At 43.9% G+C, this 13,347-nt stretch overlaps 1 protein-coding gene across 1 annotated transcript in view; it reads left to right on the top strand.

The window, feature by feature from the left end:
* LOC104056080 (sucrase-isomaltase, intestinal) overlaps window positions 1-13,347 on the top strand; it is a 59,535-nt gene that overhangs the window by 9,604 nt on the left and 36,584 nt on the right. The window contains exons 5-7 of the mRNA XM_054056476.1: window positions 4,370-4,538; window positions 5,211-5,307; window positions 6,358-6,470. Of these exons, the coding sequence (XP_053912451.1) occupies window positions 4,370-4,538; window positions 5,211-5,307; window positions 6,358-6,470 (379 nt within the window). The remainder of the gene's footprint in view (window positions 1-4,369; window positions 4,539-5,210; window positions 5,308-6,357; window positions 6,471-13,347) is intronic.

The raw sequence follows: 13,347 nt of genomic DNA, 5'->3' as shown, positions 1-13,347 counted from the left end.
TCTTTTTGTGCCTTCTGCAGTCCAGTGGTGCCCCAAGACTTACAGGTTAAGACTAATATGGCTATTGTGAGACAGTGGAAATGATCGGAGGGCTGAAGCACCTCCAGTATGAGGACAGACTGAGAGAGTTGAGCTTGTTTAGCCCAGAGAAGAGAAGGCTCCAGGGAGACCTTATAGCATCCTTCTAGTACTTAAAGGGGGCCTACAGGAAAGCTGGGGCAGGGCTTTCTATCAGAGAGCGTAGTGATAGGATGAGGAGGGATTGTTTTAAGCTGAGAGGAGGTAGATCTAGATTAGGTGTTCAGAAGAAAATTTTTACTGTGAGGGCAGTGAGACACTGGAACAGGTTGCCCAGAGAACTTGTGGATGCCCCATCTCTGGACGTGTTCAAGCCCAGGTTGGATGAAGCTTTGAGCAACCTGATCTAGTGGAAGGTGTCCTTGCCTGTGGCAGGGGTGTTGAACTGGATGATATCTGAGGTCCCTTCCAACCCAAACCATTCTATGATTCTATGATTTTTCAGCAATTTGAGAGCAAAGGAAAATCACAGAGACCTTGGCTCCAAAGCTTATGCTTCCCAGTAGCTCAAGGAGGTTGAGTCAGGGGCTAAGTACATTTGAGGTTCTTCTGAAAATAGGACCCATACAGCTCAGTCCCTAGGGTGCTTTCCTGCATTATAGGCAGCCTGTTAGGCATACATTGAGAGCCTGTGCTCTCTGGAAAGGTATTCCAAAGCTCCACTGGGAGGCTTAAACCCACTTTACTGATAGGCAGGTGAAATTTCCACCTGAATTTGCACACAGATAATATACATACGGTGTGCTCCCTATCACAAGGCTATGGTTTCCAAAGGATCTGGCAGCAAAGAAAAGCAGATATTAGAGAGGACCTTTTCTCCAAGTGGCTGAGTGTGACAGGTTTTTGCACCTTGAAGGTGTTTGACCTTGGAGAAATCCAAGGTCATTTCTCTTGGATTTATTGCAATAAGAAGAAAAAAGTAAACACACCTCTCTCAAACTAAAATGCTTTTTGAATATCCAGATAATTCATAACGTGTGTCCTAATGATGTGTCATATGTGTCCCAGCTCTCCTAATTGTGGAGGTTTTATAAGACCACCTACTCGCTCGCAGCAGGCGAGTCAGTGCACTGAGCCCTTGCAAGCACTGAGGTTATTGGTTTCCAATAAACTTCAACAGAGCAGAGTCATTCAACCAGGTAAATTGTCATGTCCGGTTTGTATTATACAGGACTGATAACTGCACGCCTGAAAACCAGTTTCTACTGCCTTTTAGTCATCCTCCTCAAACATCATCACAAAGTTAGTCATAAACTACACCTTCAGCATGAACAGGATGTTTTATCTACTTGCCCACCTGCCTTCCTTTAATACTACTTCCCCAGCCTGCTGCAGTTACATTTCATCCTGGCAGCCTGAGGGGTGGCTGCTGGATGTGGGACTAGTTCACTTGCTGAACAGAAATGTTCATTTTCACACAGATCTTTTCCATCATTCTGTATCATTCTCTTTTTCCTGAAACAAGGTTAAAATATAGACAGCTTTGCTATTGAGGATAGCGCACAATGTTTGGAAAATGCTAGCTTTTATTAGTCAGACTTCCAAGACAGTCAGCAGGCAACTGTTAGCAGGCAGTGGGCCCAGCAGGCATGTGCCTAGTTTGCATTTCCACAGGCATGAGTGTTTCCACCACAGAGGCACTAAAGGGTTGGGACTTTCAGCAGTGAACCAGAGTGCAGCTATTACCTCTTGTGCAAAGAAAAGGATTCTTGTCTTCACGGGCTCTTCTGTGTCTAACTGCGGGTAGGAATTGAATTTTTGACAATGAACAACTTCTCAGAGGCATTTTTTAGATCCCTTCTATTGTCCATTGCAGCACTGTTATGGTTTGTAGGACTTTTGGAGGAGAACCATGCAGATTCCTGCACAGGTGCTGTCATTTTTTGCTCCCTCCTGTTTTATTCCTTCTGTCTGCTTTAAATCAGCAGGATGGGAGGTGGAAGAAACAGGACATTTATTGTCTCTAAGTGTTTAAGGAAAGACAGACACCATATTTTTGTTTAAAGGATTGTTCTTTGCCAACACAAAACAGGCAAACACTGTGATGAAGTAGCACTGCAGCTTACCACAGTGTGCTGATGAGCATGAGGGCAGCTGCTCGTCATCGAGAACGGAGGCAGAGAGAAGTGCCAGGGGAAAACCTGTCCATGCTTTCTCTCAGATGGGGAAGACATAATGGTGCCTGGAAAAAAAGAGAGAGTCTTTACCAGGTTTTTAATGTCATAGTTAGTGCTATTTTTAATGCTTGGCCCTTCTGGCAAGCTGTCTAACAAAAGACAAGGCTGACGGCGAGTGATGGCCGGCAGCACAGCGTGGGGAGCTGTGCTGTTGGGAGTGGTAGCCTCTGTGGAGCAGAGCGATGGAGGGCTGAGGAGATGCCATGCAGAAGTTGAGTGCATGACAGTGGCCCAGGGGAATATGAGGTTTCTCTGTGCCATTTAAAGATGTGGTGGGGCAGTGGGATTGTTCCTAGGTTTGCAGTGTGCACCACCCCAGTGACCCGCCGGGGCAGGGAGAGGACTTACTGAGTGGAAGGAGCACTGTTAATACCATGGTAACACTAATTGCTCTCACGATGGGAAATGTCAGTGCCATGACGTGGGTACCATGAATGCAAAAAGCCTCATGTTCTCTGAACAGACATCATGGAGTGTGCTCAATGAGTTAGGACAGACATTTAAGCTCTTCCCAAAGCATTTCCCCTCCGGCATCCTTTGCTTTTTGCATAACCCCGTGATCTGCTCAAATCGTGACTGTGCCTGCCTTGACACAGAGTAGAGCTACATGACAGTGCTCCTTTGGACTGGAATGTAGTGCCTGAGCCCATCCTCGTTCCTACACAGCAGCTTTTTGCAGAAAGGCCTCTGTTTGCCAAGGGCTGGATCTGATTCCTAGGGATATTTTGCATTCATTAACCTTCCTATAAAAAAATAGACTTATTTAGTACTGTGTGTAGGTGGGGGAGATGATGGAAAGGAGGGGGGTTGCTGCTGACAATCAACCAAATCAAGACTTAAATACAAATTCCTACTTTTCCTGCTTGTGAGAAAGACCAAGTATTCTTTTTCAAAAAAGACCCTTCAGTACACGTGCTTGACTTAGGACTTATCTAGGACACTTTAGGGATAGATAGTGCCTGTTTTTTGCATAGAGAGGTAGGAGAGTGCCTTAGATCTGCTTCTGGGCATCTCTGTGAATGGCTGTCCTTGCTTCCTGACGGGGAGTGCAGAGCTGCTCAAGTCTGGCATGATGGGAGCAGCAGTGCCCTCCCAGCAGCCGAGGCTTGTCCCCAAGCAGGCCTGCCGATGGCATGGACAACAGTCAGGGCTTGCTGGGGAGCACTCCCCTAGGGGCGTTGCATAGCTCCTCAAAAATGCAGCTCATCTTCCACTTCTCTGATTAACTGGTCAATTTGATCAGATATTTAATTTTGTCAAAATCATTGACAAAAGACCATTAAAAGAAGAGTTATGCCACTTCTATGCTCTACAGCTTTGGATCATTTATTTTAATTAGCTGTAACAATTCATGGTTAAACAAGGCTCAAGAGGGTGCTATCTAAATGTGGTACTCATGGCATACACAGTGCCATTAATGAAACACTTCTCCACAGCTTGACTATGTTCTCCTCCATCTAGCTTGCAGATCGTTATAGCACTAGAGATAGGAAACAGAATGTAACACCTAATTAAAATGTGAGCCTGTGTCCACAGATGATTCAATTAAAGTAAAGGCATTAAACTCGTGAGAGAAGCAGGGGAGAGTCATCACAATAAAAACACCTCATTCAAGCAGAGTCTGGAGAAAACTGTCCCTCTGCTTTAGGCACCTGCCTGAAGTCAAAGGTAATGAGAATTCGGGTCTTGATCCGGCAGAGTATTAAAAAGTTAAAAACGGTAACAATCTAATGTCTGTTGTTCTCATTAAGCATTCTGAAACCGACTATGTAATAACAATTTTTAGCCTGCCCGGTCGGTTGTCATAGAAATAGCACAAGCGACCACTTATTTAGGTAATAGGATTATAGATAGTATCTTCTGTTATTTTATTTATTCTCTTCAAAATTAGACCGATGCATTTTATTGTATAAGTAGATGAGATATCCTCAGCCATAGCAAGATTAATTTAATGGTATTAGGTTAAGCATGTCAAAGGCATGCACAGAATTTAATATTTTTTTAAAAGTTATTACTTTCCAAAGTACAGAACAAGTATAAAAAACCAGATATGACCATAAAATGATGCACACCAGAGTTAACCAAGTAATCACGTCTCCCTCTATTTGACACAGGTGGGACAGTCCCCTGGTTGATCTGTTTTTCTCCAACCAGTATCTTCAGGTCACAACTACTGTGCCATCCACTTCTGTATATGGGTTCGGTGAACATGAGCACACATCCTTCAAACACAACATGGACTTTGTTACCTATGGCATGTTCAGCAGGGATCAGGCACCAACGGTAATTAATGTCATGCAACACTTTCTCCTAACTTCTGTCACCAAAAGGAAGTGGCGAGGTACAACTTTGCCAAGGGTCCACCTCTGTCTGTATGGTGGCACTGCTAATGTGGATTGACAGCAAACATGGAATGCCACAGGTTTTGCAGTTATAATAGGTTTTAACTAAATGACAAAACGATGGGTCATTTAGAGGGGACTTTGAAATCTTTCAATAGTGCAGTTAGTTTACAGAAGAAAGTATTTTGTGTGCCAACATCTTGGTTCAGGAAAGCATTTAATTTCATGCTTGGATCAATCTCTTCATCCAAACAGGACGGACTTCAGGAGGACTCATTCAATGGTTTGCTAAACTGGGGTCAGTAGTTGATAAGTCTATTTTAACTAGGAAAGCGGTTCTTACCAATGCCATTTCGAAGGGTTTGGTGTAATATGGAAGGTTTAACTGAGAGAGTCTATAAAGTACCAACATGATAAGGCAGAAAAAATAACTCTTTTCTACCAATTAGACTTCACACCAGTTTAGATGACAAAATCCCCAACCTTTTCTAGTTGGCATAGTCTCCAACCATGAATAAATATATTTCCTTGTCTTTCCATACATATCTAGCTGACAAAAACTATGAAAAATTAGCAAAGTTAAGCCACACCTAATGTGCTTTTTGTGTTTCAGCCATTTGCCAACCTCTACGGAGTTCACCCTTTCTACATGTGTGTAGAAGCTGACTCCAATGCCCATGGTGTTCTCCTTCTGAACTCCAATGCACAAGGTAAAAAGATATACAGAATCCCTATATGGACTGCATATAGAAACATGTTAAATTAGTAAATATAAAACACTGATTTACTGATTGCTTTTTCAGTGTGGTACAAATAAGAGCAACTGTTCCATAGCTGAAATTCTAGGAATTACTATAAAGTTTTCAAAGATGTTTCATTAGAATGACTATTTAACAAGGTAACGTATTTTCAGAAAAAAAAAAATTATTAAAATTTTTTTGAAAATAGATACACATGCAGGGAAAGAAGACGGTGGAAGAAATTTCTTCTGAGACTGGCATAACTGAATCAAATAAGTTTAGGTTAGTCCTATATTTTGTCTGTGAAGAATAGTTTTGTGTGTTATTATAGCCACCCTACTGTATTAATCCAGTAGTATAATTTCAGAAAAGAGGAATCTTCACTCAGTCTATAAAATCAGTTTCCCCTGGCAGACAATGGTTTCCAGCAAGAAGATTAAAACAGCATAGAGGAACCCTAAACACAAGCTTGTGGTTCCTTTTTTTATAAATGAAACTGAAACAAATGGATCTGTGCAATCTACTCTGTGGGTTTCTGTGATTTATTGCTGTTCAATGCCAACCCAAAAGCAGAGATTACAGAAACATTGGGCAACTGCCAGCCCACATACAGATCCGGTTTGCTCATCAAATTGTACCTACAAGGTGTTGGGTAGTGACTTGAATGTGTAGCCACCTCTGCCTGGGGATACACTTCACATCTAGAATAGCACAGACTAGAATAGAACATTTCAGTTGGAAGGAACCCACAGCGATCATCCAGTCCAGCTGCCTGACCACTTCAGGGCTGACCAGAAATTAAAGCATGTTGTTAAAAGCATTGTCCAAATGCCTCTGAAACACTGCCAGGCTTGCGGCATCACCAGCATCTCTAGGAAGCCTCTTCCAGTGTTTGACCGCCTTCTCAGTAAAGAAGTACTTCGTAGCCTCCAGTCTGAAGCTTCCCTGACGCAGCTTTGAACTGTTCCCATGCATAGTGTAGAGCTGGTTTGTACTGAGAATGTGCTCTTTTCCTTTCAGATGTTTCTCTGAGTCCGAACCCATCCTTAACTTTCCGCACTATTGGAGGGATCTTTGACTTCTATGTCTTCCTTGGACCTACTCCCGAAAACGTGATTCAGCAGTACACAGAGGTTAGTAGAAAGGTCCATATGGCACATGGGGTCATCTTATAATGGACAGTGCCGAGAGCAAGAGTGCATTAAATGGATACAATGGTTAGAAAGGAATTTGTCCAAGCTTACTGTTCTCCAAGTCATGATTGTTTTGCAGTCTTCACTACGTGATAGTAACTGCCTTTTGACACAGAGGATAGTTGGGAATGTTTGGGAACTTGACATCTGCTCAACTTTTAGAAATTTTTAAATGAACTTCAAAGGCTTCAAGCCTTTATTTGTCAGTGGAATTGCCTGTTGATTTTGGAGCCAGCTGCCTGGTTTTTTTTTGCTAATGAAAACCCATGTAATTGTATTGGAGAGCATAGATGTGAAAAAACCGTATTTACTGCTGTCTCACAGAGCATAACCACTTGCTTTCCAATTGCGTAGTGTTTTCCAAAGAATTGAAGGCACACATGCAAACAGCTGTTTTGGTAGTGTGCCTGTAATTCTTACCCAGTGAAGGCTGCCTGGAAAAAAAACAGCAGGTAGCACCTTCTTCTTGGTCATCAAATGGTAGGTGATGAGTTAACTGAGCACTTGCAGATTATTGCCACCTCAGAACCAGGCTCTGTGCATAAAGAAACCAGCACCAAGCCTAAAGAGTGTGCAGCAAAGCTGAGAAGGCGCCTGTCACTATGAGAAAGGGAATTCATGAATGCAGACCCCAAGGATTAAACTGAAACCAGAAGCGCCAAGCAGCCTGTAGTAAAGAATCCCAGGCAGCCAGACCTCATGGTGAGATGTCTGTGTACTTTTCCTTCCCCTCTGCATCTCCCATCAAGGAGTCTGAGCCCTGATTTTCAGCAAAAACGTTGTCTTTCCTGTTTCTTTGAAGCCTCCATACGCTGTACTTGCTGCCTTTTAAAGTGCTCAAAATAGGAACAGCAATATTGTGGTTTGGACTGAGGGAAAAACATTATTTAGCCCAGAAGGGAAGTATTCCTGGGTTCTGTTTTGGTGATGGAAGGAGGAAGAAGCCTTGCTCGTGCCACTGTTTTGGCAAGGCTGGAGTCCAGGATGGCAGACTCTGTCAGACCTTCCTTTTCCAAGCAGAGGTTCAGCTTATGCCTCCCAGGGAGGTGGGAAGGCTGCTTGTGCCTCTCTGCCTTCCAGAGCAGAAATGACTGTTTTGTCTTTCCAAGGTTTCCAAATCCCTCTGCACATCCTCTCCACCAGTCATCTCCAACCCTAATGCCACAGACCAAAGAAAAACTGGATTTTGCACTTACACATTGGTAATCAAACAAAAAAAAAAAAAACACACAGACAAACAAACAAAGAATAACTAAATTGACTCTCCCCCAAGCTGCAGCTGTGATCCCTGCAACAAAAGCACCTGTGTCAAGAGAGTTGCTGCAACAGCATGGTGGAGATGAGCGCCATCCCTATTTCCCATTTTTTTTCTAAGTCTTTCATTGGTGTTTGAAGGCACCATTTCTGTGGCTTAGCAGGTGGCCAGCAGCTGAAAATAAAATGAGAGTTCTCACTCCCCAGTTGATGGGTAGTGGCAGCCCACTTTCCGCCCCTGCCTCTTTGGAAATGGAGCTTGAAAGAGGAAAACAAGGTAAAGGGGAGCCGGTGGGCGTCTCCGAAGTAGACATGTCACACATGCCAGGACAAAAAAAAAAATCCCCTGTTCTCTATTCTTTGAGATTGCGCTTAGCTCTATAGGGAATCTTAAAGAATGCACGGTAACGATTTTGCAGTGAAATAACTTCTTCAGCAAACATCCTGAAATTCCCAGATAGCAAATGTTACAATTACCATATTATTAGTCTCTAGGGTAGTTATTTCTCTTTTATGTACAAGAAAAATGAAATCACAAAGGAGAGAGAGAAGACTTTATTTTTCAATTGTATTTTCTGTAATACGGAGTGGACTTTCCCATGTGGTCATTGTCGTGCCTGGGGAAGGAGAGGGAGTGGAAAGGAACAGTCTGACTGATATCTGCAAAGGGTTGCTCACAGGCGTCCCTCAGCTCTCTTGGCTCTTTGCATAGGTCTCTTCTGGGAACTGGTGTTTTGGGAGCTCCCAGGTGCAGGGACCCTAGTGGGGCCAGGCTGCCCTGATATAATGAGCTTCTTAGGGGAATGACACCTGCCTCTCACCTGTGCAAGCATCTGTCCAAAATCACTGCATAGGTCTTTTTGCAGGGACCACTCAATGCATCCTTCCCAGGGTGGCTAGTGGTATGGCAGGTGGCAGGTGCCAGCTGGTGCATGGCTGTTGAGAGCAAGGGAGATGTATCCAGAGCAAAGTGCTCCATGCTTTTCTCAAACGTTTCGTGCTGTTGCCTTCAGTGCCACTTCAAGACCTGAGCAACTCTCCAGGCCCCTGCTATGCTTGTCCCTGTGAAAGATTTAGGAGTTTAGCTAGGCTCAGTGATTTTATGCTACTTCCAGCAAACCAGTGAGAACAGCTTTGTAAGAAAGCTTTTTGCTGGATCCCTGGAGTACGCAAGTGTTCCCTGTGCACCTCTCCAGGTTGCTCCCAGCATCCAGGGGTGGCCCATGGGCTCTTGCCCAGAAATATTCCTGCATGGCCAGCTGTGGTCAGCTGGGCTGTATCAGGAGTAGGGCTTTCTATTTGTTGATCAGAGATGATTGTGGCTGCCCTGCTAGAGCCACCAGCCTGTGGGTACGTCCTTGGGGTGAGGACAGGTGACAGTGAAAGCTATGATGACCCCACGTGCCAGCCTGGCTCAGGCTAGTCTGCTTTAAAAGGGCTCCAAGTGTGATGCAGGGAGCAGGAAGGGAGCAGAGGGCTGAATGATGGTGCCTCTGTACCTCATGCTGTGCCTTTCTGGGCTGTAGGATGCATTCTGCCAGTAGCACCACAGAACTGTAACAGTGATAGCAGCAATAAGGCATGTGATGGGTATTGTGTAATGGGAATGAGGAATCTCTGTTCTAATTCTTCTGCTGCCTCTTGTCCCCAGGCGTGGCTGCGAGGAACACTGTTCCTGGCACATTAGAGATGGTTCTGCCACAGTTGTATGCTTGTCAGTAATCACACTTTTCTCCTACTACAGAAGAGGTCCAGTGTGTAGAACAGTTATATAACACAAATCTCACTTTTTATGGTAAACACCTCAGTTTGCAGGAGGATAGGAAAAAGCAGTAATAAGCTAAAGAGCTCAACCAACCATCTGAGCCTATCTGAGGCTCTATAGCCAGACCTAATACCAGACCACCATTGCCAAGTCCACTGATGACCTTTCAGGACAGAGTAACAGTACATAGCAGTAATATATGAGCTCCATAACAAGACACTCAGGAAAGTCGTAGTTCAACAGACAGTTAACAGCTGTTGAATAGACTCAAGGCCATGAATTTGTTATTTTATCACAAATTATCTGATGGCAAGCTTTGTAAGAGCATACTGTGTGTCTCCTCATTCTGTTCAGAGAACAAATTGCTGGTTCACTTCTTACTTACTGAATGGTAGGATAGCTCTGGGTAGAAGGGACTCTAGTCCAGCCTCCTGTTTGAGAGCTGACATGGACAATCACCTTGTGCCTATGGTTTATCACAGATGATTTGGTGGGAGTCTCACAGTAGAATTCATGGGTGTTCCAAGAAAGACTAAGCAGCTGATAAGTGTTTGTGCAGCCAAGGATAAGGTTTGAAGACTTTGGCATTGAAAGTCCTTACAATTTTTAGACTCCTGAGGTTGTGAACGTCATCTTCATGGTTCAGCAGTTGCAAGGCCTTTCCTCTTGCTCTCCTAAACTAAAGTTCAGCTTTTGTGTATGGACTTTGAGTGAAGGTTATTCTCTGCCTAACCAGGTGCCCACAGCAGTCACCTGCATTCCTCAGCCGTTGGGATGAGCTGGGTACAGATATCTGGGCTGTAGGAGCCCCTATATTGTTTAGGCATTGCATGACTATCCAAACACACTATTTCTGAGTCTAAATACAGAGCATTAGCCCACTTGGATTTTTATAATTTCCTCCTACATTCCTTCCTTAAAGAAAGGAAGTTTAAGCAAATATCAGGCTTTAAGAGTCATTTAATATGGCTAACTAGGTTGCAAGATTAGCAGTCTTTCATGTTGAGCCCGTTACCTGCATTGCTGGAGGTCTTAGCTCCTTTGTAAGCGTAAGAAAAAGTATCGAACTCTACAGCCTCTCTGATGGATAGAGCGTGAGTCTTTAGCCATCTGTCTCACATTAAAGTCTTTGATCACAGTGCCAATAGAATAGGATCCTGATTTACTATATAGCATTTATAACTTAGTTTATATCCTTGATGCTCATAATAATATTAGTTGTCCAATGGCCCAAGACAGAGAAAGTGAATACAGATCATCTGCTCCCTGGACACACATTTTAGCTGTCAGATATACATATTTTCAATGAACTTTGTTCTTACTGCAAAACATTTCATGGTACCTCAGAGATTCACCAGCATTTAAGTGCATCTGAAAAAAAAAAGGAAAAACATTACATAATGCCAAGTTATGTAAACATGGAAAAACTAACAGTGAATTTATTAAACAACACCAGGAGCTATTTAAGAACCAAGTGCAGGAGGAATTGTGGAACAAAAAATAGAATCAATTTTTTTTTTCTGCTTCTGCACTACTGTATCTTCCCATTTTTTTTCGCAGTTTGGATACCCCATATGTTTGCTGTTTCTGCATTTTTCATGTTGTCCTCCCTCAGTTTCCCTGCTATACCTCATTTACCTTTTCTGATTCTATGGGAGTCAGTTTTGCCAAGCAGACTTTCCCTGCCTACTGCATTTTATGATCATTTGTATGCAGAATGCAATCTATATGAATTAACTAGATCCTAAAAATATATATCAAATCCAACACGAGTTTTCAGGTTTGCAAAATTACATCCCTGCCTCTGCTGATCCATCCACGAGTAGCTACCATATGTCAGTTGCTTTATCAGGAAGCTTCAGGGGGATCCATTAGAGAGAGTCCGCAGCATAATTAGAAAAAAGAACATTTGTTTTCCCAGCTGTCCTGTTTTCATCCTTCCTCTTCAAATGTTCTGCTGATTTCAATTAAGCTCACTATAGATGTGCTAGCCTGGTGAACCTGAGGAACTAATTGCTTTAAAACTTTGTATATTGCTTGCAAGGTGCGTTTTCTTCCATTGGTTCAGCTGTAATCCCAAACTCCTTAAGGGATGCCGTCACGAAATACTGCCTCACTGTGGGGCAGCTCTGTGGTTCATAGGCAAGGCAGCACTGTCATGTAAAGGTAAGCATTCCCAGTGCTGGGAATGCTCCCTTTGGGAAGGACCCTGACCAGCACACCAGTGGCAACAGCTCCAGTTCCCACCCCACTGGCATCCACCTGGGGGCTCAAATAGGACACGAGGGCAGAAGCAAATCCCTGTGTAGCTCCTGAATCGTGTTGTATTGACAGTGTCCTGGGCTGATTGTTCTCCCAACCAGGAGCAACCTAGGGTATCAGCCCGGTACAGGGCTGCCCGGAAATTTCCGCTGCCTCTGGCCAGGCTGGTCACCCCTGCAGTGATTCCCGTTTTGCAGGCACACCTGGAGAGACAGTGGAGGCCACACAGATATCCTGCAGGGCAGTGGGCTCTGTGGTAAGCATTGGATTAATATTTATATTTTGTGAGAGGAGAAGCCTATGCACAAAACATTTTATTTCATTAGAGGAGTTCTTTTCTCTTGGTCTGTCTTTTTAACCTTGTTTGCAGAGGTCACTCTCTGTTTACAGAAGAGAAAGCAAGGACAAAATGTGCATCAGCTTTAGGAGCTCTGTCAACAAAGTAGTGGGGTTCGCAGAGCTCATCTTGCAGCTTTGGCTTGTCTAAAACAAGCTCTGCTGCATCCCCAGATGAATTTATCCTTAATACGGCAAGTGCAGTTGTGACAGAGAAACAGACCTCTTGTGCTGAGACTTGCTGTGCTCTGCTGGATACCTTGGTGCAGGCTCACAGGGCGTCTAGGAGATCATCCCGAGCCATTGTGCCACAGGAAACCCCATCAGACCTTGAACGGTGTCTGGGGATCAGATGCATCCACACAAGCTGGAAATAACTAATGACACACGTAACTTGACAAGACTGCGCTGTGGTCTCTGCTCACTGGCCTCCCCCTACATGGTAGGAGCCCTCTTCACCTGTCAGGGCCTCTCCTGGCGAGGGCTCAGCGGTGTGCAGTGAAGGCTAAACGCAGCTGTGTCAGGAGAATGCTGCTGGTAGCTACTCTAACTTCGCCTGAAGAGCTCAGCTTCCAGCTAAGGTGAATATGAAATGGGTGTTGAGGAGGGTGAAGAGAGTCAAGCCTGGTGAAGTGGGACTGGTATCAGGCAGTATTCTGGCTGTCTCCTGCTTTTTCTTAGGTGAGATAACAGCATGTCAACAAGTGAAAGTACACTGTGTAGCCAAATTTGTAATGCTTGGGGCTTAAAGTTTGTCTGTCCACAACCCATCCTCATTAGGAAACAATTTATGCTGTGTGTTCCCTCAGCGTGGGTGCATTCTCTTCTTTTCCCTGCTTCGGTCTGGAATCTATTTCTCTGTCCACTGCAGTTTCCACATCACACTAGCTCTAGCATCCATGACATATTTTAGAGCACTTTCAAGTTCAGCATTGCTTTCCCAGGTCATACTCTAACTTGAGAAAATCCCACAGGAAGATGTGCCTTTATCCGTTGTGATCTCTAGAGAGCTTAGCAATGCAATAGACACAGAGTGCCAGGAGTGCCTTGTTTGATTTAATTAAAGTAGATGGGGTTTAGCTGCCAGTATGCAAGCTTTGTTCCTTTTCACTTCTTGGTGTAATTACCTACCTTATTTCCACAAGGAAATAAGGGAGGAACAATTATTTAGCCAAAGGAGTCAATAGATGCAACCAATTA

The sequence above is a fragment of the Cuculus canorus genome, chromosome 1 (genome assembly GCF_017976375.1).
Source record: "Cuculus canorus isolate bCucCan1 chromosome 1, bCucCan1.pri, whole genome shotgun sequence".
Classification (NCBI taxonomy): domain Eukaryota; kingdom Metazoa; phylum Chordata; class Aves; order Cuculiformes; family Cuculidae; genus Cuculus; species Cuculus canorus.
This window is presented reverse-complemented; position numbering and strand designations above follow the sequence as displayed.